Source organism: Entelurus aequoreus, linkage group LG28 (assembly GCF_033978785.1).
Source record: "Entelurus aequoreus isolate RoL-2023_Sb linkage group LG28, RoL_Eaeq_v1.1, whole genome shotgun sequence".
Classification (NCBI taxonomy): Eukaryota; Metazoa; Chordata; class Actinopteri; order Syngnathiformes; family Syngnathidae; genus Entelurus; species Entelurus aequoreus.
The window spans coordinates 10,589,922-10,617,057 of record NC_084758.1 but is presented as its reverse complement, the minus strand read 5'-3'; the positions used below and the strand labels follow the sequence as shown (position 1 = coordinate 10,617,057).

Genomic DNA, 27,136 nt, shown 5'->3' with positions numbered 1-27,136 from the left:
CCCGGTTTTCCCGAAATTCCAGGAATTTCTCAATTAAAAACTGTTACTAATTCAACATTTCTTGACCGATTGAAACAATTCCAACACCAACCAATTCAGCTCATTCAGGTCATCCATGCTCATTTTCCCAAAAGATCCCGCTTTTCCCAAAATTCTCACATTTCCAGAAAGTTCCCATTGAAATGAAAGGGACATTTTTTCAAGTTGCACAATTCCCACATTTTTCAACCTATTCAAACCATTCCAACATCATCAAAATATTCACCTCATCCTGGACATTCAAACTACCATTTTTCCACATTCAACACATTTCCAGGAATTCCCGTTTCTTGGTAACCTATTTCCACCCTTAAATTTGACTACTCCTTTCACATTTGTCAACCCATTTCAACCGTTATACCGTCAAAACACTCCTCATATTCAGGACAAAAACCAAGTTGGTTAAGGAACTAGAAAAATTCCTGGTTTTCCTGAAATTCCAGGAATTTCTCAATTAAAAACTGTTACTAATTTAACATTTTTTGACCAATTTAAACAATTCCAACACCAACCAATTCAGCTCATTCAGGTCATCCATGCTCATTTTCCCAAAAGATCCCGCTTTTCCCAAAATTCTCACATTTCCAGAAAGTTCCCATTGAAATGAATGGGACATTTTTCCATGTTGCACAATTCCCACATTTTTCAACCTATTCAAACCATTCCAACATCATCAACATATTCAACTCATCCTGGACATTCAAACTACTATTTTTCCACATTCAACACATTTCCAGGAATTCCCGTTTCTTGGTAACCTATATCCACCCTTAAGTTCGACTACTCCTTTCACATTTTTCAACCCATTTCAACCGTTCTACCGTCAAAACACTCCTCATATTCAGGACAAAACCCAAGTTGGTTAAGGAACTGGAAAAATTCCCGGTTTTCCCGAAATTCCAGGAATTTCTCAATTAAAAACTGTTACTAATTCAACATTTCTTGACCGATTGAAACAATTCCAACACCAACCAATTCAGCTCATTCAGGTCATCCATGCTCATTTTCCCAAAAGATCCCGCTTTTCCCAAAATTCTCACATTTCCAGAAAGTTCCCATTGAAATGAAAGGGACATTTTTCCAAGTTGCACAATTCCCACATTTTTCAACCTATTCAAACCATTCCAACATCATCAACATATTCAACTCATCCTGGACATTCAAACTACTATTTTTCCACATTCAACACATTTCCAGGAATTCCCGTTTCTTGGTAACCTATTTCCACCCTTAAGTTCGACTACTCCTTTCACATTTTTCAACCCATTTCAACCGTTCTACCGTCAAAACACTCCTAAAATTCAGGACAAAACCCAAGTTGGTTAAGGAACTGGAAAAATTCCCGGTTTTCCCAAAATTCCAGGAATTTCTCAATTAAAAACTGTTACTAATTCAACATTTCTTGACCGATTGAAACAATTCCAACACCAACCAATTCAGCTCATTCAGGTCATCCATGCTCATTTTCCCAAAAGATCACGCTTTTCCCAAAATTCTCACATTTCCAGAAAGTTCCCATTGAAATGAAAGGGACATTTTTTCAAGTTGCACAATCCCACATTTTTCAACCTATTCAAACCATTCCAACATCATCAAAATATTCACCTCATCCTGGACATTCAAACTACCATTTTTCCACATTCAACACATTTCCAGGAATTCCCATTTCTTGGTAACCTATTTCCACCCTTAAATTTGACTACTCCTTTCACATTTGTCAACCCATTTCAACCGTTATACCGTCAAAACACTCCTCACATTCAGGACAAAAACCAAGTTGGTTAAGGAACTGGAAAAATTCCCGGTTTTCCCGAAATTCCAGGAATTTCTCAATTAAAAACTGTTACTAATTCAACATTTCTTGACCGATTGAAACAATTCCAACACCAACCAATTCAGCTCATTCAGGTCATCCATGCTCATTTTCCCAAAAGATCCCGCTTTTCCCAAAATTCACAAATTTCCAGAAAGTTCCCATTGAAATGAATGGGACATTTTTCCAAGTTGCACAATTCCCACATTTTTCAACCTATTCAAACCATTCCAACATCATCAACATATTCAACTCATCCTGGACATTCAAACTACTATTTTTCCACATTCAACACATTTCCAGGAATTCCCGTTTCTTGGTAACATATTTCCACCCTTAAGTTCGACTACTCCTTTCACATTTTTCAACCCATTTCAACCGTTCTACCGTCAAAACACTCCTAAAATTCAGGACAAAACCCAAGTTGGTTAAGGAGCTGGAAAAATTCCCGGTTTTCCCGAAATTCCAGGAATTTGTCAATTAAAAACTGTTACTAATTCAACATTTCTTGACCGATTGAAACAATTCCAACACCAACCAATTCAGCTCATTCAGGTCATCCATGCTCATTTTCCCAAAAGATCCCGCTTTTCCCAAAATTCTCACATTTCCAGAAAGTTCCCATTGAAATGAATGGGACATTTTTCCAAGTTGCACAATTCCCACATTTTTCAACCTATTCAAACCATTCCAACATAATCAACATATTCAACTCATCCTGGACATTCAAACTACTATTTTTCCACATTCAACACATTTCCAGGAATTCCCGTTTCTTGGTAACCTATATCCACCCTTAAGTTCGACTACTCCTTTCACATTTTTCAACCCATTTCAACCGTTATACCGTCAAAACACTCCTCACATTCAGGACAAAACCCAAGTTGGTTAAGGAACTGGAAAAATTCCCGGTTTTCCCGAAATTCCAGGAATTTCTCAATTAAAAACTGTTACTAATTTAACATTTCTTGACCGATTTAAACAATTCCAACACCAACCAATTCAGCTCATTCAGGTCATCCATGCTCATTTTCCCAAAAGATCCCGCTTTTCCCAAAATTCTCACATTTCCAGAAAGTTCCCATTGAAATGAATGGGACATTTTTCCAAGTTGCACAATTCCCACATGTTTCAACCTATTCAAACCATTCCAACATCATCAACATATTCAACTCATCCTGGACATTCAAACTACTATTTTTCCACATTCAACACATTTCCAGGAATTCCCGTTTCTTGGTAACCTATATCCACCCTTAAGTTCGACTACTCCTTTCACATTTTTCAACCCATTTCAACCGTTCTACCGTCAAAACACTCCTCACATTCAGGACAAAACCCAAGTTGGTTAAGGAACTGGAAAAAATCCCGGTTTTCCCGAAATTCCAGGAATTTCTCAATTAAAAACTGTTACTAATTCAACATTTCTTGACCGATTGAAACAATTCCAACACCAACCAATTCAGCTCATTCAGGACATTTATGCTCCGAATCATTTAGAGCATTGGATCATTCACACGCAATACCTTCAGGAATTCCCTCATCCAGTTATTATTTTTAAAAGCAATTCATATTTATCAACACACACAAAGTACCAAAAATTGGTATCGTTGAGTACTGATATTGCTGTATTGGTTTGAATGGGAATGGTACCCATCCCCCAACTAAAATACAGAAACATGAATTTGTTTTCCATTCTGTTGTTGTGTTCCTGTTTTTACTCCCTAATAAGTTTGCTGCTGGTACATAGTTAAAGGTCAGCAGTTATTTGGTTTTGTAAGTCAATACGTCAACAAACAACATTGTTCCTAGAGACAAGTAACTGATTTTAAATGGTGAATAAGGACACACACACACACACACACACACACACTAATTAACTGTGACCTTCCAAGAAATGTCAGAAATGGTGTTTGGGGATGGAGACGCGTAATCATCAGCTGCATGAAAGTAATTAGGCTTCCTAATGATACACTTATACTGTATAGTCCTGTCACACTGCAGGAGGTCAGAGGTCACTGCTTTGACACTACTACAGAAATAATCATCAATTTTGTTACTCATCTTGGAAGTAGGCTAGCTGTTCCCCTGTTGCCATGTTGTTAATAAAATGCTAACGTTTTATGCAAGCATTTTAGTTAACTTTGTTCGGGTTTCCTTACTTGCCACCATCATCGTGCGACACTGGCAAATGTCATTTAGTAAACTGGAAGAAGACATTCCTGAAGGAATTGCGTGTGAATGCTCCAATGCTGAAGTTGAACTGAAATGCTGACAGAATGTAGTATGAATGTAAGAATAGTTTGAATGTTGGAATGCTTTGATTTTCCAGGAAAACCGGAGTTTGGTTTGGAACTTGGGAAAGTGTTAGTTTGAATGTCCGGGATGAGTTGAATGTGTTGATGATGTTGAAATGGTTTGAATAGCTTCAAAAATGTGGGAATTGTGCAACTTGGAAATTAAAAATAAATAAATTAAAATAACAATGAAAGATAAAAACAAGGAACCCAGATTTGCCTCGCCCGGACGCGGGTCACCGGGGCCCCCCTCTGGAGCCAGGCCCGGAGGTGGGGCACGATGGCGAGCGCCTGGTGGCCGGGCCTGAAGAGGCAACGTGGGTCCCCCCTCCAATGGGCTCACCACCCAAAGCAGGGGTCATAGAGGTCGGGTGCGAAGTGAGCTGGGCGGCAGCCGAAGGCAGGGCACTTGGCGGTCCGATCCTCGGCTACAGAAGCTAGCTCTTGGGACGTGGAACGTCACCTCGCTGGGGGGGAAGGAGCCTGAGCTAGTACGCGAGGTGGAGCAGTTCCGGCTAGACATAGTCGGACTCACTTCGACGCACAGCAAGGGCTCCGGAACCAGTTCTCTCGAGAGGGGCTGGACTCTCTTCCACTCTGGCGTTGCCGGCAGTGAGAGGCGACGGGCTGGGGTGGCAATTCTTGTTTCCCCCCGGCTCAGAGCCTGCATGTTGGAGTTCAACCCGGTGGACGAGAGGGTAGTTTCCCTCCGCCTTCGGGTGGGGGAACGGGTCCTGACTGTGGTTTGCGCTTACGCGCCAAACCGCAGCTCAGAGTACCCACCCTTTTTGGATCCGCTCGAGGGAGTACTTGAGAGTGCCACCCCGGGTGATTCCCTCGTTCTACTGGGGGACTTCAACGCTCATGTTGGCAGCGACAGTGAAACCTGGAGAGGCGTGATTGGGAAGAATGGCCGCCCGGATCTGAACCCGAGCGGTGTTTTGTTATTGGACTTTTGTGCCCGTCACAGATTGTCCATAACGAACACCATGTTCAAACATAAGGGTGTCCATATGTGCACTTGGCACCAGGACACCCTAGGCCGCAGTTTCATGATCGACTTTGTAGTTGTGTCGTCGGATTTGCGGCCTCATGTTTTGGACACTCGGGTGAAGAGAGTGGCGGAGCTTTCTACCGATCACCACCTGGTGGTGAGTTGGCTGCGATGGTGGGGGAGGATGCCGGACAGACCTGGCAGGCCCAAACGCATTGTGAGGGTTTGCTGGGAACGTCTGGCAGAGTCTCCTGTCAGAGAGAGTTTCAATTCCCACCTCCGGAAGAACTTTGAACATGTCACGAGGGAGGTGCTGGACATTGAGTCCGAATGGACCATGTTCCGCACCTCTATTGTCGAGGCGGATGATTGGAGCTGTGGCCGCAAGGTAGTTGGTGCCTGTCGTGGCGGTAATCCTAGAACCCGTTGGTGGACACCGGCGGTGAGGGATGCCGTCAAGCTGAAGAAGGAGTCCTATCGGGTTCTTTTGGCTCATAGGACTCCTGAGGCAGCGGACAGGTACCGACAGGCCAAGCGGTGTGCGGCTTCAGCGGTCGCGGAGGCAAAAACTCGGACATGGGAGGAGTTCGGGGAAGCCATGGAAAACGACTGCGGATGTTGTGGATCGGTGGAGGGAATACTTCGAAGACCTCCTCAAATCCCACCAACACGTCTTCCTATGAGGAAGCAGTGCCTGGGGAATCTGTGGTGGGCTCTCCCATTTCTGGGGCTGAAGTTGCTGAGGTAGTTAAAAATCTACTCGGTGGCAAGGCCCCGGGGGTGGATGAGATCCGCCCGTAGTTCCTTAAGGCTCTGGATGCTGTGGGAATGTCTTGGTTGACAAGACTCTGCAGCATCGCGTGGACATCGGGGGCGGTGCCTCTGGATTGGCAGACCGGGGTGGTGGTTCCTCTCTTTAACAAGGGGAACCAGAGGGTGTGTTCTAACTATCGTGGGATCACACTCCTCAGCCTTCCCGGTAAGGTCTATTCAGGTGTGCTGGAGAGGAGGCTACGCCGGATAGTCGAACCTCGGATTCAGGAGGAACAGTGTGGTTTTCGTCCTGGTCGTGGAACTGTGGACCAGCTCTATACTCTCGGCAGGGTCCTTGAGGGTGCATGGGAGTTTGCCCAACCAGTCTACATGTGCTTTGTGGACTTGCAGAAGGCATTCGACCGTGTCCCTCGGGAAGTCCTGTGGAGAGTGCTCAGAGAGTATCGGGTATCGGACTGTCTGATTGTGGCGGTCCGCTCCCTGTATGATCAGTGCCAGAGTTTGGTCCGCATTGCCGGCAGTAAGTCGGACACGTTTCCAGTGAGGGTTGGACTCCGCCAAGGCTGCCCTTTGTCACCCATTCTGTTCAGAACTTTTATGGACAGAATTTCTAGGCGCAGTCAGGGCGTTGAGGGGATCTGGTTTGGTGGCTGCAGGATTAAGTCTCTGCTTTTTACAGATTATGTTGTCATGATGGCTTCATCTGGCCAGGATCTTCAGCTCTTACTGAATCGGTTCGCAGCTGAGTGTGAAGCGACTGGGATGAGAATCAGCACCTCCAAGTCTGAGTCCATGGTTCTCGCCCGGAAAAGGGTGGAGTGCCATCTCCGGGTTGCGGAGGAGACCCTGCCCCAAGTGGAGGAGTTCAAGTACCTTGGAGTCTTGTTCACGAGTGGGGGAAGAGTGGATCGTGAGATCGACAGGCGGATCGGTGCGGCGTCTTCAGTAATGCGGACGCTGTATCGATCCGTTGTGGTGAAGAAGGAGCTGAGCCGGAAGGCAAAGCTCTCAGTTTACCGGTCGATCTACGTTCCCATCCTCACCTATGGTCATGAGCTTTGGGTTATGACCGAAAGGACAAGATCACGGGTACAAGCGGCCGAAATGAGTTTCCTCCGCCGGGTGGTGGGGCTCTCCCTTAGAGATAGTGTGAGAAGCTCTGTCATCCGGGGGGAGCTCAAAGTAAAGCCGCTGCTCCTCCACATCGAGAGGAGCCAGATGAGGTGGTACGGACATCTGGTCAGGATGCCACCCGAACGCCTCCCTAGGGAGGTGTTTAGGGCACGTCCGACCGGTAGGAGGCCGCGGGGCAGACCCAGGACACGTTAGGAAGACTATGTCTCCCGGCTGGCCTGGGAACGCCTTGGGATCCCCCGGGAGGAGCTGGACGAAGTGGCTGGGGAGATGGAAGTCTGGGTTTCCCTGCTTAGGCTGCTGCCCCCGCGACCCGACCTCGGTTAAGCGGAAGAAGATGGATGGATGGATGGATGGTCAATTAATTTTGAATGGGGAAAATGCAACAAAAAAAAAGGAATTTTGGGAAATCCGGGAAAAAAAATTTGAATTGTTGAAGTAGAGCACACAATCCCTGAAAAGGCTGAATATTTTGAAGTTGGAACAGTTTGAATCAGATGAAAATTGTGGGAATTGTGGAACTTTGAAGAATGTCCCATTGGTTTAAAATGGGAATTTCCCAAAAAATTGGGAATTTCGGGAAAAGCGGCAACTTTTTTTAAAATGGTAAAAAACATGAATGTTCTGAATGAGTTGAAACGGTTGGTGTTGGGATTTTTGAAATCGGTCGAGAAATGTTTTAGTAGTAACATGTTGAATTGCGAAATGGTAATATGGAATTCCTGGAATTTCGGGAAAACTGGGAATTTTTCCAGTTCAAAAAACAACATTTTTTTTGGTCCTAACTAAGTGGAATGTTTTGACGGTGGAACGGTTGAAATGCATTGAAAAATATGGAAGAAGTAGTCGCCAGCACAAAAGGTGGACATAGAGCTTTGGAAAACCAGGAATTCCGGAAAATCCTGGAATTTTTTCGAACTTGGAAAAAAAGGTAGTTTAAATTTCCAGGATGCTGGAATATGTTTAAGGTGGAATGGTTTGAATAGGTTTAAAAATGTGGAAATGGTGAAAGTTTGAAAAATGGCCAAATCATTTTGAATGTGATAAAATGTCCCGGAAAACTTGGAATTCTGGGAAATCTGGGAATTTTTGGAATTTTTCAAGGAAAATCCTGCAATTTCCCGAAAAATCAGTTGCAAGTATGGCATTAGGTTGCAGTTACAGTTGCAAGTCCAGGACGTTAGATGGCAGAAGTTGTTTGGAGTTAATAGTGTGCTCTTTTGTTGTTTGTTGCGCCCTAAAAAGTGTTGCTACTCTAAGTATTGTACTTATTACACAGCAACTGTTTGATTGAAACATGCATCTTAGTTTTAGTTATATATATATATATATATATATATATATATATATATATATATATATATATATATATATATATATATATATATATATATATATATATATATATATATATATACATAATGTATAAATGTGCTTCTGGATTTGTATTATTGCATGAATGCTCCAAAACATTCACACACACACACATATATATATATATATATATATATATATATATATATATATATATATATATATATATATATATATATATATATATATATATATATATATATATAGATAGATAGATAGATAGATAGATAGATAGATAGATAGATAGATAGATAGATAGATAGATAAATAGATAGTACTTTATTGATTATATAGATAGATAGTACTTTATTGATTATATATATATATATATATATATATATATATATATATATATATATATATATATATATATATATATATATATATATATATATATATATATAATCGCTTATTCTTCTCTTCTTTGATACTTGACATTAGTTTTGGATGATACCACACATTTAAATATCGATCCGATACCAAGTAGTTACAGGATCGTACAATAAAATATAATACCTAATTAACCAATAATAATAGGGTTAAGAAATACTGATGTAAAGGGTAGGTGTCGCCCTGTTTTCTCTTTTAACATGCTCTATCTACACTTCTGTTCAAATGTAATAATCACTTATTATTCTCTTGTTTGATGCTTTACATTAGTTTTGGATGATACCACACATTTAGGTATCAATCCGATACCAAGTAGTTACAGGATCATACATTGGTCATATTCAAAGTCCTCATGTGTCCAGGGACGTATTTACTGACTTTATAAACATAATATGAACTAAAACAAAAGATGTTTGTGATGCTAAAAAATATTGATGTAATCATAGTAGTATCGACTACATGTACTTGGTATCATTACAGTGGATGTCAGGTGTAGATCCACCCATGGCGTTTGTTTACATTGTGACGGCGGTGAGCTATTGTATCCTCCTACGGTGTGTAGTGAAGCATGTTTAGCTATTCTTCGTCCTCCTATGATAATGCTACTTGTAACAAAACTTACTTTATTTAGTGATTTAGAAGTAGCTAAAACACTGTGGATGGACGTTAGCCGCTAGCTCTCTAGCCTTGTCTTAAAGCAGCTCTTCCTGAGGGTGTTTCAGTGTTATGACTTCACCTTTATCTTTACTTTTTACACCAAAATGCGTCCGTTCTCCCTTTTTTGTCTACACACTGTGTCTGCTTGTATGTACTCCGTGTGTGTGCGCTGCCGAACATGCTCCTCTGCTCGTAAAACCAGCAATGTCACCACGTGACGACGGGTTGGATGGACCAGTGCTTTTTAGAGGCGGTATCGTATTGCTGTACTCCAACTCTAGCATGAAACCCTTGAAGAGCAGACTTCCACTCACGGGTTTTGCGCGCCGAGTCCTCCACAAACAGCGAGGAGATGTCCTGGTCGACGCCCGCCTGGCTCTTGGCGACACAGGTGTAGGCGCCGGTGTCTTCGAAGTGCACGTTGCTGATGTGCACCTCGCTGCCGTTAGCTGCGAGCAGAAGCAGAGAAGACTTGGTGAGGAGCGTCCTTTGTTAGATTCTACGCTCTTTGACTTGTACACCAGCAGCGCGGCTCGGTTGGTTGGTAGAGCCGCCGTGCCATGCTAAATGCTAGCATAAAATGTTAGCGTGCTAACACGGGAACAGCTAGCACACTTATATATAAAAAAAACATTTTTTTTTTTTTTAGGAATGTATCTCGTGCGCACGAGATACATGTCTAAAAAATGTAAAAAAAAACTTCTTTTTTTTTTTTTTTTTAAATATTTTTATAAAAAGTTTCTTGTGTGCATGAGAAAGTTTCTTATGTCTAAAAAAAAATAATAAAATCTGATTTTCAAGGTAAAAGTTGATTTTCAAGGCAAAAGTTGATTTTCAACATAAAAGTTGATTTTCAAGGTAAAAAATTATTTTCATGGTAAAAACTAAATTTCAAGGTAAAAAATGATTTTCAAGGTAAAAGTTGATTTTCAAGGTAAAAGTTAATTTTCAAGGTAAAAAATTATTTTCATGGTAAAAACTAAATTTCAAGGTGAAAAATGATTTTCAAGGTAAATGTTGATTTTCAAGGTAAAAGTTAATTTTCAAGGTAAAAAATGATTTTCAAGGTAAAAGTTGATTTTCAAGGTAAAAGTTGATTTTCAAGGTAAAAGTTAATTTTCAAGGTAAAAGTTAATTTCCAAGGTAAAAAATGATTTTCAAGGTAAAAGTTGATTTTCAAGGTAAAAGTTAATTTTCAAAGTAAAAAATGATTTTCAAGGTAATAACTGATTTTCAAGGTAAAAGTTGATTTTCAAGGCAAAAGTTGATTTTCAACGTAAAAGTTGATTTTCAAGGTAAAAATTATTTTCATGGTAAAAACTAAATTTCAAGGTAAAAAATTATTTTCAAGGTAAAAGTTGATTTTCAAGGTAAAAAATTATTTTCATGGTAAAAACTAAATTTCAAGGTAAAAAATGATTTTCAAGGTAAATGTTGATTTTCAAGGTAAAAGTTAATTTTCAAGGTAAAAAATGATTTTCAAGGTAAAAAATGATTTTCAAGGTAAAAGTTGATTTTCAAGGTAAAAGTTAATTTTCAAGGTAAAAGTTAATTTTCAAAGTAAAAAATGATTTTCAAGGTAATAACTGATTTTCAAGGTAAAAGTTGATTTTCAAGGCAAAAGTTGATTTTTAACGTAAAAGTTGATTTTCAAGGTAAAATATTATTTTCAAGGTAAAAACTAAATTTCAAGGTAAAAACTAAATTTCAAGGTAAAAAATTATTTTCAAGGTAAAAGTTAATTTTCAAGATATAAGTTAATTTTGAAGGTAAAATCTGATTTTCAAGGTAATAACTGATTTTCAAGGTAAAAGTTGATTTTCAAGGCAAAAGTTGATTTTTAACGTAAAAGGTGATTTTCAAGGTAAAAGTTGATTTTCAAGGCAAAAGTTGATTTTTAACGTAAAAGTTGATTTTCAAGGTAAAATATTATTTTCAAGGTAAAAACTAAATTTCAAGGTAAAAACTAAATTTCAAGGTAAAAAATTATTTTGACTTGTACACCAGCAGCGCGGCTCGGTTGGTTGGTAGAGCCGCCGTGCCATGCTAAATGCTAGCATAAAATGTTAGCGTGCTAACACGGGAACAGCTAGCACACTTATATATATATATATATTTTTTTTTTTTAATGTTTTATTACGGAGCTACTAAAGGGACATGGAGGAAATTGTTTTCTTTTATAATGTTATTTAATTTTAATATTTTTTTGGACATGTATCTCCTGCACACAAGATAGTTTCTCGTGCGCACGAGATACATGTCCAAAAAAAAAAAAAAAATGTTTTTCTTTTTTTTTTTTAGAAATATTTACATGTCTAAAAAAAATAAAAAAAATAAAAAAAAATATTTATATTTTTTTATAACTTTATAAAAAGTTTCTTGTGCGCACGAGAAAGTTTCTTGTGCGCAAGAGATACATGTCTAAAAAATAAAAAAATAAAAAAATTATTAAAACTTTTTATAAAGTTATAAAAAAAATAAAAAAACATTTTATAATTTATCCATCCATCCATCCATCCATCTTCTTCCGCTTATCCGAGGTAGGGTCGCGGGGGAAGCAGCCTAAGCAGGGAAACCCAGACTTCCCTCTCCCCAGCCACTTCGTCCAGCTCCTCCCGGGGGATCCTGAGGCGTTCCCAGGCCAGCCGGGAGACATAGTCTTCCCAACGTGTCCTGGGTCTTTTATAATTTATTTATTTTATATATATATATATTTTTTTTAGTGCGCACAAGATAGTTTCTCTTGCGCACAAGATATATGCCTAAAAAATAAAAGGATTAAAAATATAAAATATATATATATTTTTTTTTTTAGAAATAGATACATGTCCAAAAATGTTTTCAAAAAACACAATTGTTTCTTTTTTTTTTTATAACTTTATAAAAATGTTCTCGTGCGCACAAACGAGATACATGTCTAAAACAAAAAAAAAAAAAAAAATTTTTTTTTTTTAGGAATGTATCTCGTGCGCACGAGATACATGTCTAAAAAAATGTAAAAAAAAACTTTTTTTTAATTTTTTTATATTTTTATAAAAAGTTTCTTGTGTGCATGAGAAAGTTTCTTATGTCTAAAAAAAAAATTAAAAATAAAATAAAATTATTAAAAAATGTTTTTCCCCCATGTCCCTTCAGGGGCTCCGTATTTTATCTATTTTTTAATTTTTATTTTTTTTTATCGTACTCTGTTTGTGTTGTGGTGTGCTTGCTCGTTTCTCTTGTGTTATCTTTTAACCTGTACATCACTTTGGCTACCCCTGTGGTAAATTTTTAAATAAAGTTGATTTGATTTGATTTGATTTTAATATACTGTATTTAGATTTATTATTACATATATTTTCTATTTTATTTATTGCTATTATTACTACATGTACTGTACTGTGCAATCTACTAATAAAAGTCTCAATGCAGTGGAACGACATATGTGATTGTTAGGTTAAAATGTACAAAATAAGCTAAAATTTTAGCATGCTAACGTAGTATGTTAATGTTAGCAGGAAAACAGCTAACATACTAATAAAATGGCAACGAAATCCGTGATTATTAGGCTAAAAATAACAAAATTAGCTCAAATGCTATCATAAGACGTTAGCATGCTAACATTAACATGCTAACATCAGCATGGTAACATTATCAAGGTAACTTTAGCATGGTAATATTATCTAGGTAACTTTAGCATGGTGAAAGGCAAGACAACAGCTTTGTTCTGCGCTCTTTTACTTGTACACAAACAGCGTGGCTCGGTTGGTAGAGCGGCCATGCCGTGCTAAATGCTAGCGTAAAATGTTAGCGTGCTAAGACGGGAACAGCTAGCATACTTCTAATATCGTGCAGAGGAACAAAAGATGTGATCGTTACGTTAAAACGTGCAAAATAAGCTAAAATGCTAGCATGCTAACATAGCATGTTGATGTTAGCAGGGGAAAAGCTAACATACACGTTTGTACTTCTAAAATGGCAACAAAATCCGTGATTATTAGGCTAAAAATAAAAACATTAGCTCAAATGCTATCATAAAACGTTAGCATGCTAACATTAGCATGGTAAAAGGCAAGACAACAGCTTTGTTCTGCGCTCTTTTACTTTTACAGATTTGCTTGTATCGCACATGATATCGCACACAAGTAAACTGCTGTGAAGTGAGCATGAGTGCAGGAGGGGAAGAACGCACGAGTGCACCTTGCAGGCTGAGCTGCTTGGACAGCTTGGGTGTGATGTCCATGCCGTTCTTCAGCCAGGCCAGCAGGGGGCGAGGGATGCCCTCAGCATGGCAGCGCAGGCTGGCGGTGACGCCCGGCTCCCTGGCTTGGCTCTCTGGGTACACCCGGATGACGGGCGGCACTGAGGGGCCAGCAGAAAACAAGTTTTAGACAAACACTTCATTTCACATGAAGAGTATCAAATTGATCCATTCATTAATATTCTCACATTGGATAAAAATGTCCTCACCTGCCAACATTTGCATTTGAAAATGAGGACATTTTCCAAAAAATATGAGAAATTCTGCTCTTTTAACTATAATTTATAGTAGTGGTGGGGGGGTGAACAATTATTTTCAAGGTAAAAGTTGCGTTTCAAGGTAAAAACTAATTTTCAAGGTAAAAACTAATTTTCAAGGTAAAAAATGATTTTAAAGGTAAAAACTGATTTTCAAGACAAAAACTGATTTTCAAGGTAAAAAATGATTTTCATGGTAAAAAATGATTTTCAAGGTAAACAATGATTTTCAAGGTAAAAACTAAATTTCAAGGTAAAAGTTAATTTTCAAGGTAAAAAATGATTTTCAAGGTAAAAGTTGATTTTCAAGGTAAAAGTTGATTTTCAAGGTAAAAGTTAATTTTCAAGGTAAAAGTTGATTTTCAAGGTAAAAGTTGATTTTCAAGGTAAAAGTTGATTTTCAAGGTAAAAGTTAATTTTCAAGGTAAAAAATGATTTTCAAGGTAAAAACTGATTTTCAAGGTAAAAACTGATTTTCAAGGTAAAAACTAAATTTCAAGGTAAAAACTGATTTTCAAGGTAAAAACTAAATTTCAAGGTAAAAACTGATTTTCAAGGTAAAAACTAAATGTCAAGGTAAAAACTGATTTTCAAGGTAAAAGTTGATTTTCAAAGTAAAAAATTATTACCATGGTAAAAACTGATTTTCAATGTAAAAACTGATTTTCAAGGCAAAAACTGATTGTCAAGCTAAAAAATGATTTTCAAGGTAAAAGTTGATTTTCAAGGTAAAAACTAATTTTCAACGTAAAAACTGATTTTCAAGGTAAAAAATGATTTTCAAGGTAAAAAATGATTTTCAAGGTAAAAGTTGATTTTCAAACTACAAACTAAATTTCAAGGTAAAAACTGATTTTCAAGGTAAAAGTTGATTTTCAAAGTAAAAAATAATTTTCAAGGTAAAAGTTGATTTTCAAAGTAAAAAATAATTTTCAAGGTAAAAATTTATTTTCAATGTAAAAACTGATTTTCAAGGCAAAAACTGATTGTCAAGCTATTTTCAAGGTAAATGTTGATTTTCAAGGTAAGAGTTGATTTTCAAGGTAAAAGTTGTTTTTCAAGGTAAAAACTAATTTTCAAGGTAAAAACTGATTTTCAAGGTAAAAAAAGATTTTCAAGGTAAAAAATTATTTTTAAGGTAAAAGTTGATTTTCAAGGTAAAAAAATAATTTTCAAGGTAAAAAATTATTTTCAAGGTAAAAGTTGATTTTTAAGGTACAAACTAATTTTCAAGGTAACAAATGATTTTCAAGGTAAAAGTTGATTTTCAATGCAAAATCTGATTTTCAAGGTAAAGAATTATTTTCAAGGTAAAAACTAAATTTCAAGGTAAAAACTAAATTTCAAGGTAAAAACTAAATTTCAAGGTAAAACATTATTTTCAAGGTAAAAGTTGATTTTCAAGGTAAAAGTTGATTTTCAAGGTAAAAGTTAATTTTCAAGGTGAAAAAATGATTTTCAAGGTAAAAAATATTTTCAAGGTAAAAATTGATTTCAAGGCAAAAACTGATTTTCAAGGTAAAAAATGATTTTCAAGGTAAAAAACTATTTTCAAGGCAAAAACTGATTTTCAAGGTAAAAAATGATTTTCAAGGTAAAAATGATTTTCAAGGTAAAAACTAAATTTCAAAGTAAAAACTGATTGTCAAGGTAAACATTGATTTCAAGGCAAAAACTGATCTTCAAGGTAAAAAATGATTTTCAAGGTAAAAAATTATTTTCAAGGCAAAAACTGATTTTCAAGGTAAAAATGATTTTCAAGGTAAAAACTGATTGTCAAGGTAAAAACTGATTTTCAAGGTAAAAGTTGATTTTCAAGGCAAAAAATGATTTTCAAGGTGAAACATTTAGTGGCATGCTTTTAATTTGAAGGCCTGATGAGGCCAGGATGAGTTGGCACGTAGCTGCTTGAGAAATCTTGTTCTCAAACAATTAGCTCAGGCATTTGTCGACAAAGTGGTGACCCTCGCCCCGTTCATGGAAGCTGCTTTTATACCCAATCATGGCACCCACCTGTTCCCAATTAGCCTGTTCACCTGTGGGATGTTCCAAATAAGTCTTTCATGAGCATTCCTCAACTTTATCAGTCTTTTTTGCCACTTGTGCCAGCTTTTTTGAAACATGTTGCAGGCATCAAATTCCAATTGAGCTAATATTTTGACCACGGATGAGGCGCTAGCTGTTCTCATGTTTCCCATCGGGTTGAGTTTTTTTCTTGATCTGTTGTTGTGGCTTGTGCAGCCCTTTGAGACACGTGTGATTAAGGGCTATATAAATAAACTTTGATTGATTGATTGATTGATTGATTGATTGATTGAACTGATCCAAGCCCTGTGATGTCAGGTTGAGAGTAGGAAATCCAGCATGATTGAACATCAATATGATCAAAAAGAGCAGCAGTTGAGGTGGATGATGGAACATCAATAAGCTTTTGTACAAATCAAACATAAATAAGCGTGAGCACCATTAGGAGCTCATTGATTTTTTTCCCCTTGCCTCCTATTGATTTTATGTAACCTTTTTGTCAGCGAGCAGACAAGGCTTTGACAAAAAGCAGAGGGTCGTACAAGCTGACTTGACACATTTCCGCACGCGACACAGCTGCGGTGTCACGTCTTTGCCCCCATGGCAAGAAAACAAAAACACATCCGAGTAGCGGCAGATCAATCGATGGCAGATCAAATAATGACGATGATGATAATAATATGTATTTATGCACACGTCTTGCTAATCCTGCAGCATGCAACATGAATATCAATGGAAGGAAGTTCGCTATGAAAAGTACCATAAAGACAATCTCATTCGGATTGCATGGAGATGGCCTTAAAAACATATTTTTAAAATGGATACTTACAAAAAATATAAATTACATTTTTTGAAAATCAAGAATTCATTTAGATTTGGGATGAAAAAGAATCGAGATTCATATTTGTTTGCACCCCTACACTGCAAAAAGTGAAATCTAAGTAAGATGAAATCTCTCAAATAAGGGTGATATTTGCTTATTTTCTGTCTGATAAGAGAATTCTTCTCACGAAGCAGATTTTATGTTAGAGTGTTTTACTTGTTTTAAGTGTTTTGGTCCTAAATGATCTCAGTAAGATATTACAGCTTGTTGCTGAGATGTTAAAGTTAAGTTAAAGTTAAAGTACCAATGATTGTCACACACTATATTTCAAGGTAAAAAATTATTTTCAAGGTAAAAGTTGATTTTCAAGATAAAAGTTAATTTTGAAAGTAAAAAATGATTTTCAATGTAAAAGTTGATTTTCAAGGTAAAAGTTAATTTTCAAAGTAAAAAATGATTTTCAAGGTAAAAACTGATTTTCAAGGTAAAAAATGATTTTCAAGGTAAAAAATGATTTTCAAGGTAAAAACTAATTTTTAAGGTAAAAACTGATTTTCAAGGTAAAAACTAAATTTCAAGGTAAAAACTGATTTTCAAGGTAAAAGTTGATTTTCAAAGTAAAAAATAATTTTCAAGGTAAAAAAAGATTTTCAATGTAAAAACTGATTTTCAAGGTAAAAAATGATTTTCAAGGTAAATGTTGATTTTCAAGGTAAACGTTGATTTTCAAGATGAAAACTAATTTTCAAGGTAAAAAATGATTTTCAAGGTAAAAGTCGATTTTCAAGGCAAAATCTGATTTTCAAGGTAAACACTTATTTTCAAGGTAAAAACTAAATTTTAAGTTAAAAACTAAATTTCAAGGTAAAAACTTAATTTCAAGGTAAAAAATGATTTTCAAGGTAAAAGTTGATTTTCAAGGTAAAGGTTGATTTTCAAGGTAAAAGTTAATTTTCAAGGTGAAAAAAGGATTTTCAAGGTAAAAAATGATTTTCAAGGTAAAAAATATTTTCAAGGTAAAAATTGAATTCAAGGCAAAAACGGATTTTCAAGGTATAAAATGTTTTTCAAGGTAAAAAACTATTTTCAAGGCAAAAACTGATTTTCAAGGTAAAAACTGATTTTCAAGGTAAAAATGATTTTCAAGGTAAAAAATATTTTCAAGGTAAAAATTGAATTCAAGGCAAAAACGTATTTTCAAGGTAAAAAATGTTTTTCAAGGTAAAAAACTATTTTCAAGGCAAAAACTGATTTTCAAGGTAAAAACTGATTTTCAAGGTAAAAATGATTTTCAAGGTAAAATATGATTTTCAAGGTAAAAACTGATTTTCAAGGTAAAAATGATTTTCAAGGTAAAATATGATTTTCAAGGTAAAAACGGATTTTCAAGGTAAAAATGATTTTCAAGGTAAAATATGATTTTCAAGGTAAAAACTGATTTTCAAGGTAAAAACTAAATTTCAAGGTAAAAACTGATTGTCAAGGTAAAAACTGATTTTCAAGGTAAAACTTCATTTTCAAGGTAAAAGTTAATTTTCAAGGTAAAAACTGATTTTTAAGGTAAAAACTGATTGTCAAGGTAAAAACTGATTTTCAAGGTAAACGTTGATTTTCAAGGTAAAAGTTCATTTTCAAGGTAAAAAATGATTTTCAAGGTAAAAACTGATTGTCAAGGTAAAAACTGATTTTCAAGGCAAAAGTTGATTTTCAAGGTAAAAAATGATTTTCAAGGTAAAAACTGTTTGTCAAGGTAAAAACTGATTTTCAAGGTAAAGTAGGTGTGGTGAAATTTGTCCTCTGCATTTGACCCATCCCCTTGATCACCCCCTGGGAGGTGAGGGGAGCAGTGGGCAGCAGCGTAGCCGCGCCCGGGAATCATTTTTGGTGATTTAACCCCCAATTCCAACCCTTGATGCTGAGTGCCAAGCAGGGAGGTAATGGGTCCCATTTTTATAGTCTTTGGTATGACCCGGCCGGGGTTTGAACTCACAACCTACCGATCTCAGGGCGGACACTCTAATGATGACCTATATTGAGTAAAACATGCTTGAAACTAGAATATCAACTGTTGCAAAGCTGTGTCATTAACACTCACAAGAATAAAACTGCTTTTTTAAAGTCATCATTTCTTACTTCAAGCATGAAAAAAGAAATCATGATGCATATCGTTATGTGAAGATAATGGCACTAGCATTTACTTCATTTAAGAATATTTTTCAACATATTGAGCAAAAAGGTCTCTTTTTCAGTGGCCTATTGGTTTCTGCTCCACCGCTCCCAGTCTGTGGAACGCTCTCCCTGACCACCTGAGGGCACCACAGACTGTGGATGCTTTTAAAAAAGGCTTAAAAACTAGAGATGTCCGATAATATCGGCCTGCCGATATTATCGGCCGATATATGCGTTAAAATGTAATATCGGAAATTATCGGTATCGTTTTTTTTATTATCGGTATCGTTTTTTTATTTCATTTTATTTTTTTAAAATGTAATCAACATAAAAAACACAAGATACACTTACAATTAGTGCACCAACCCAAAAAACCTCCCTCCCCCATTTGCACTCATTCACACAAAAGGGTTGTTTCTTTCTGTTATTAATATTCTGCTTCCTACATTATACATCAATATATATCAATACAGTCTGCAAGGGATACAGTCCGTAAGCACACATGATTGTGCGTGCTGCTGGTCCACTAATAGTACTAACCTTTAACAGTTAATTTTACTAATTTTCATTCATTACTAGTTTCTATGTAACTGTTTTTATATTGTTGTACTTTCTTTTTTATTCAAGAAAATGTTTTTATTTATTTATCGTATTTTACTAATTTTTTTAAAAAGTACCTTATCTTCACCATACCTGGTTGTCCAAATTAGGCATAATAATGTGTTAATTCCACGACTGCATATATCGGTTGGTATCGGTATCGGTCACAAAATCCCTTTTCCTTTTTTTTAATTCTTATTATGTGTATAAAGTCAGTAAATACATCCCTGGACACATGAGGACTTTGAATATGACCAATGTATGATCCTGGAACTACTTGATATCGGATCGATACCTACATGTGTGGTGATTACATTATAACAGAAGTCAGAATGAATGGCGACAATGAGCATGTTTTGTAATGCACAGCTTTACAGAGCGAGGTTTGAATCACGATACAGCATGATACTGATAAAGCATGTTGCCCGGGGGTCACATGTGCGCCCCGCCCCCACCAGGAGGGGTTTTTATATAGCCCTTTTCTCTAGTGACTCAAAGCGCTTTACATAGTGAAAGCCAATATCTAAGTTGCATTTAAAGCAGTGTGGGTGGCACTGGGAGCAGGGGGGTAAAGTGTCTTGCCCAATAGCGGAAGCTGGGATCGAACCTGGAACCCCTCAATGCTACTCTACCAACCGAGATATATGGCCCAAATTGTACTCGTTTTTGTTTCTTGCTCAATTTCTGACATTTCCTGAAAGTTGAACGGAAATCTTCTCATGACTTTTTGAGCTACTGTGTTTATAGCAAAATGAAAGAAGCCTCTGTCAGCCATCCATTGTGGTTGTCCTTGCGGGTGGAGGCGGGCACACAAACACGCACACATAGGGAAGTTGAAGCCAACGAATGGGAAGAAATAAACCGGATCAGCCCTGGAACATAGTCATTTGTTTCTTACTCCATTTCGGACATTTCGCGAGAGTTTAACCAAAATGTGCCCGTGACTTTTTGAGCTATTTATAGAAGAATGAAAGAAAGAGAGTGAACCCTCTTGTCAGTCACCAGTATCTCTGTCTTTGCGGTGCCGCTCCCATACACGCGTAACGAAACGTAAACATAAGTGGTAGAAAGGATCAGGCCCGTCATTTATTCGGTTGTTCCTTATCCCGTTTCCGACATTTCCTCAACGTGTCGTGGAAATCCACTCATTGCATTTTTGAGGTATTCAAGCGAAGAGACCGAAAAGGTGTGTTATTGTTTGTGCAATGGCGCCATCTTTTGGACGGGTTTGCTCACTGCAGTTGCCGCACGGCTGCATTGCCCTTCAGTTTGGACTCAGCTTTCAACCGGAAGTAGAAGTGCCATTCCGTCATCCATAGCGGATCTACTTGTACGGATTCTTCATTCATCGCTAAATCATACAAATCCTTTGTAAGTTTTACGATGTGGCTAAAACTCTTTATACTTATTAAACCGTCCCAGTCTGGATTGGCAGACTGGGGTGGTGGTTCCTCTCTTCAAGAGGGGGAACCGGAGGGTGTGTTCCAACTATCATGGGATCACACTCCTCAGCCTACCCGGTAAGGTTTATTCAGGTGTACTGGAGAGAAACCTCGGATTCAGGAGGAACAGTGTGGTTTTCGTCCTGGTCGTGGAACTGTGGACCAGCTCTATACTCTCGGCAGGGTCCTTAAAGGTTCATGGGAGTTTGCCCAACCAGTCTACATGTGCTTTGTGGACTTGGAGAAGGCATTGGACCGTGTCCCTCGGGAAGTCCTGTGGGGAGTGCTCAGAGAGTATGGGGTATCGGACTGTCTGATTGTGGCGGTCAGTGTCAGAGCTTGGTCCGGACACGTTTCCAGTGAGGATTGGACTCCGCCAAGGCTGCCCTTTGTCACCGATTCTGTTCAGAACTTTTATGGACAAAATTTCTAGGCGCAGTCAGGGCGCTGAGGGGATCCGGTTTGGTGGCTGCAGGATTAGGTCTCTGCTTTTTGCAGATGATGTGGTCCTGATGGCTTCATCTGGCCAGGATCTTCAGCTCTCGGTGGATCGGTTCGCAGCCGAGTGTGAAGCGACTGGGATGAGAATCAGCACCTCCAAGTCCATGGTTCTCGCCCGGAAAAGGGTGGCGTGCCATCTCCAAGTTGGGGAGGAGATCTTGCCCCAAGTGGAGGAGTTCAAGTACCTCGGAGTCTTTTTCACGAGTGGGGGAAGAGTGGATCGTGCGGCGTCTTCAGTAATGCGGACGCTGTGTCGAACCGTTGTGGTGAAGAAGGAGCTGAGCCAGAAGGCAAAGCTCTCAATTTACCGGTCGGTCTACGTTCCCATCCTCACCTATGATCATGAGCTTTGGGTTATGACCGAAAGGACAAGATCACGGGTACAAGCGGCCGAAATGAGTTTCCTCCGCCGGGTGGCGGGGCTCTCCCTTAGAGATAGGGTGAGAAGCTCTGCCATCCAGAGGAGCTCAAAGTAAAACCACTGCTCCTCCACATGGAGAGGAGCCAGATGAGGTGGTTGGGGCATCTGGTCAGGATGTTTAGGGCACGTCCGACCGGTAAGAGGCCGCGGGGAAGACCCAGGACGCGTTGGGAAGACTATGTCTCCCGGCTGGCCTGGGAACGCCTCGGGATCCCCCGGGAAGAGCCGGACGAAGTGGCTGGGGAGAGGGAAGTCTGGTGCCCCCGCCACCCGACCTCGGATAAGCAGAAGAAGATGGATGCATGGATGGAGGTTGCGAAAACCGGAAGTGGCACCGGAGCCATACGAGCCATAGAAAGCCACATAAAACTCACCTGTACTCACAAAGAAGGAAAGCAAAATGTTGATGAGGTGGCAGATATATGTTTGCAAGGACATTTTCAAGAAGGATATCCGACTACCACGAGCGGTACCACCTGGCTTATACGGCGTCGAATGGGCGCTACAAAATTGTGAGTTCAAAAATTGTATTTCCTGATTTTTGCATGTTTCATTTGTTTATTACAATTCTATTCATTTCGACCGTACCACCAAAGACATGTTTTAATTGCTGAAGCGGGCTTATTGAACGTTAAATGCGCCGATAAATAGACCGTTTTGTACACTGTTGGGGGGGATCCAATGCCCAGTAGTGTACAAATGTGTTCCTGTATAGTATTTCTCCAGCTGTGTCCATGAATGCACTGAAAAACAGGCATGCTATCTTGCTACGACTTGTTAGCATGTGTGCTTATTTTGGCCATATTGGCATCGGGTGCTCAAATTGTATCATCGACTGTGATAAAATGTACTTGGAAAATGGTCCTTATCTCCAATTAGACGGCATTTTCTTTTCCACTTCCATCCTGACGGGTTTACTGTACATCAGATCTGGGCAAAATGCAACCCGTTAAGATTTTCAATCCGGCCCGCCGGACGTTCTACATCATTTTTTTAGACCTTAAACATGAAAAGTGTATTTGCCATTATGATGTTTTTAAATGAGCATAAGTCTTGAACTAGAGAAAGTATTTCAATGGTGGAAATCTGCACTTTTGAGTGTTATAGGAGTTATTAGGGTAATCTAGGTCACAGCAGCTCAGACCAGGAACAAGCAGATTTGTACATGATAATATATAATATTGTAGGTGTTTATTACATTCATATTTTGCTGTTTGTTACATTTTTGTTGTGTTTTGCTTGATCTGAGAAGTAAAAGATGTTCATACATGTTGTTTGTTTTCCCGAGATGCAAGTAAAGTTGGAGCGGGCAAGGCGTGAAGGTAAGGACATGTTTTATTTGAACACTATAACTACAAAAAAGGAAGCAAACAAAAGGCGCGCACAATGGCGGAGAACAAACTTGACTAATGAAACAAAAGACTAGCACTAAGGCAATTAACTATGAACATGAAACAAAAACACTTACTGTGGCATGGCATGAAGCATGAACTATAGTAAACAGGAATCTCATGGGTAGCAGAGGTAGTATGGATGATATCACCAGGACGATCAACAGAAACAGACAGGCTTAAATAGCAGTGACATGATTAGTGACAGGTGCGCGAGTGCAAAGCGTGAGACAGGTGCGTGACATGAGGACGGGTGAAAACTAATGGGTAGTCATGGAAACAAAAACAATGGAGCGTAAACAGAAACTAAAGAGTCCAATAACTAAACAAAACAAAACATGACTAAAACAAAACATGATCACACAGACATGACAATATATTGTTAATATTCAGTGTTTTATTGTTTATAGTTAATATTGTTAATTCCTCTTTTTTTATTAGAATGTACATTTTTGGTGTACCATTCAGTAAAAACTGTAAAATTGTATTTCGTTTTTTTTGAGGTGGTCTGTCATAACGTTTTTAGAACTCTATCGTGACTTTTGGTATTAGTGTTCCTGAAAAAAAGGGAGCCAAACACACATACTGTACAGCTAAATGTGTATATATCATTTATACACACATACACGCTTCAAGCTGTCGGCGGGACTTCCACGGCCTAAAACCCAAATCCGTACAAGGGTGTCCATAGAACCACACTGCGGGCAGACTGCGACACCGCAGTGGTGACACCCCCCTCATGCTGAGCCCCAGCCGCTCGTCAATCACTCAGCAAGGCTGCCGTCCGCAGCAACCTCTTCCAGACATCCAGCACCAACACACACACACACACACACACACACACACACACACACACACACACATTCTTGTATTTTTTTACCTTCTTGAGACCTGAGAAAAATGCCTAAATCATTAGGACCACCCTTTATAGATGTATACATATTTGTATTTACAATATTATTAATATATACATACTACGCAAATATAAGAAAGCTTGTTGTGAAAAATGAGTTGGAATTTCACCCAAAAATGTCACAATTTCACAAGAAAAACTTAGAATGTTGGCAGTGTTATAATAAAAGTCGTCATTTTGCTCAACGCAGGTCAAAATTTTACAAGAAAAACATTTGTGCAATATTATGATAAAAGTTGAAATTTTACTCAATGACAGTCGCAATTTTACAAGAAATGCTTCAAATTTGGGCAATTTTATAAAAAGAGTCGCAATTTTACCCGACAAAAGTCACAATTTTATAAGAAAATTTTAAAGTTTTGGCAGTATTACAATAAAAGTCGTAATTTTACTCAACGCAAGTCAAAATTTTACAAGGAAAACTGAACATTTGTGCAATATTATGATAAAAGTTGAAATTGTACTCAGTAACAGTCGCAATTTTACAAGAAAAGCTTCAAATGTGGGCAATTGTATGAAAAGAGTCGCAATTTTACCCGACAAAAGTCACAATTTTATAAGAAAACTTTAAAGTTTTGGCAGTATTACAATAAAAGTCGTAATTTTACTCAACGCAAGTCAAAATTTTACAAGAAAAACTTTTAACATTTGTGCAATATTATGATAAAAGTTTAAATTTTACTCAATAACTGTCGCAATTTTACAAGAAAAGCTTCAAATGTGGGCAATTTTTATGAAAAGAGTCGCAATTTTACCCGACAAAAGTCACAATTTTATAAGAAAACTTTAAAGTTTTGGCAGTATTACAATAAAAGTCGTAATTTTACTCAACGCAAGTCAAAATTTTACAAGAAAAACTGAAAATTTGTGCAATATTATGATAAAAGTTGAAATTTTACTCAGTAACAGTCGCAATTTTACAAGAAAAGCTTCAAATGTGGGCAATTTTATTGAAAGAGTCGCAATTTTACCCGACAAAAGTCACAATTTTATAAGAAAACTTTAAAGTTTTGGCAGTATTACAATAAAAGTCGTCATTTTACTCAACGCAGGTCAAAATTTTACAAGAAAAACGGAACATTTGTGCAATATTATGATAAAAGTTGAAATTTTACTCAATAACAGTCGCAATTTTACAAGAAAAGCTTCAAATGTGGGCAATTTTATTGAAAGAGTCGCAATTTTACCCGACAAAAGTCACAATTTTATAAGAAAACTTTAAAGTTTTGGCAGTATTACAATAAAAGTCGTAATTTTACTCAACGCAGGTCAAAATTTTACAAGAAAAACGGAACATTTGTGCAATATTATGATAAAAGTTGAAATTTTACTCAATAACAGTCGCAATTTTACAAGAAAAGCTTCAAATGTGGGCAATTTTATTGAAAGAGTCACAATTTTACCTGACAAAAGTCACAATTTTATAAGAAAACTTTAAAGTTTTGGTAGTATTACAATAAAAGTCGTCATTTTACTCAACGCAAGTCAAAATTTTACAAGAAAAACGGAACATTTGTGCAATATTATGATAAAAGTTGAAATTTTACTCAATAACGGTCACAATTTTACAAGAAAAGCTTCAAATGTGGGCAATTTTATTGAAAGAGTCACAATTTTACCTGACAAAAGTCACAATTTTATAAGAAAACTTTAAAGTTTTGGCAGTATTACAATAAAAGTCGTCATTTTACTCAACGCAAGTCAAAATTTTACAAGAAAAACTGAACATTTGTGCAATATTATGATAAAAGTTGAAATTTTACTCAATAACAGTCGCAATTTTACAAGAAAAGCTTCAAATGTGGGCAATTTTATTGAAAGAGTCGCAATTTTACCCGACAAAAGTCACAATTTTATAAGAAAACTTTAAAGTTTTGGCAGTATTACAATAAAAGTCGTCATTTTACTCAACGCAAGTCAAAATTTTACAAGAAAAACTGAACATTTGTGCAATATTATGATAAAAGTTGAAATTTTACTCAGTAACAGTCGCAATTTTACAAGAAAAGCTTCAAATGTGGGCAATTTTATGAAAAGAGTCGCAATTTTACCCGAAAAAAGTCACAATTTTATAAGAAAACTGTAAAGTTTTGGCAGTATTACAATAAAAGTCGTAATTTTACTCAACGCAAGTCAAAATTTTACAAGAAAAACTGAACATTTGTGCAATATTATGATAAAAGTTGAAATGTTACTCAATAACTGTCGCAATTTTACAAGAAAAGCTTCAAATGTGGACAATTTTATTAAAAAGGGTCGAAATTTTACCCGACAAAAGTCACAATTTTATAAGAAAACTTTAAAGTTTTGGCAGTATTACAATAAAAGTCGTCATTTTACTCAACGCAGGTCAAAATTTTACAAGAAAAACTGAACATTTGTGCAATATTATGATAAAAGTTGAAATTTTACTCAATAACAGTCGCAATTTTACAAGAAAAGCTTCAAATGTGGGCAATTTTATTGAAAGAGTCACAATTTTACCCGACAAAAGTCACAATTTTATAAGAAAACTTTAAAGTTTTGGCAGTGTTACAATAAAAGTCGTCATTTTACTCAAAGCAGGTCAATATTTTACAAGAAAAACTGAACATTTGTGCAATATTATGATAAAAGTTGAAATTTTACTCAATAACAGTCGCAATTTTACAAGAAAAGCTTCAAATGTGGGCAATTTTATTGAAAGAGTCACAATTTTACCTGACAAAAGTCACAATTTTATAAGAAAACTTTAAAGTTTTGGCAGTATTACAATAAAAGTCGTCATTTTACTCAACGCAAGTCAAAATTTTACCAGAAAAACGGAACATTTGTGCAATATTATGATAATAGTTGAAATTGTACTCAATAACTGTCGCAATTTTACAAGAAAAGCTTCAAAT

General features: G+C 37.2%; 1 protein-coding gene across 1 annotated transcript in view; it reads right to left on the bottom strand.

The window, feature by feature from the left end:
- The window catches only part of fstl5 (follistatin-like 5), a 336,564-nt gene that overhangs the window by 87,965 nt on the left and 221,463 nt on the right, over positions 1 to 27,136 (bottom strand). Inside the window, exons 7-8 of the mRNA XM_062039647.1 lie at positions 13,652 to 13,813; positions 9,787 to 9,921 (exon numbers count right to left, since the gene is read on the bottom strand). Coding sequence (XP_061895631.1) covers positions 9,787 to 9,921; positions 13,652 to 13,813 — 297 coding nt within the window. The remainder of the gene's footprint in view (positions 1 to 9,786; positions 9,922 to 13,651; positions 13,814 to 27,136) is intronic.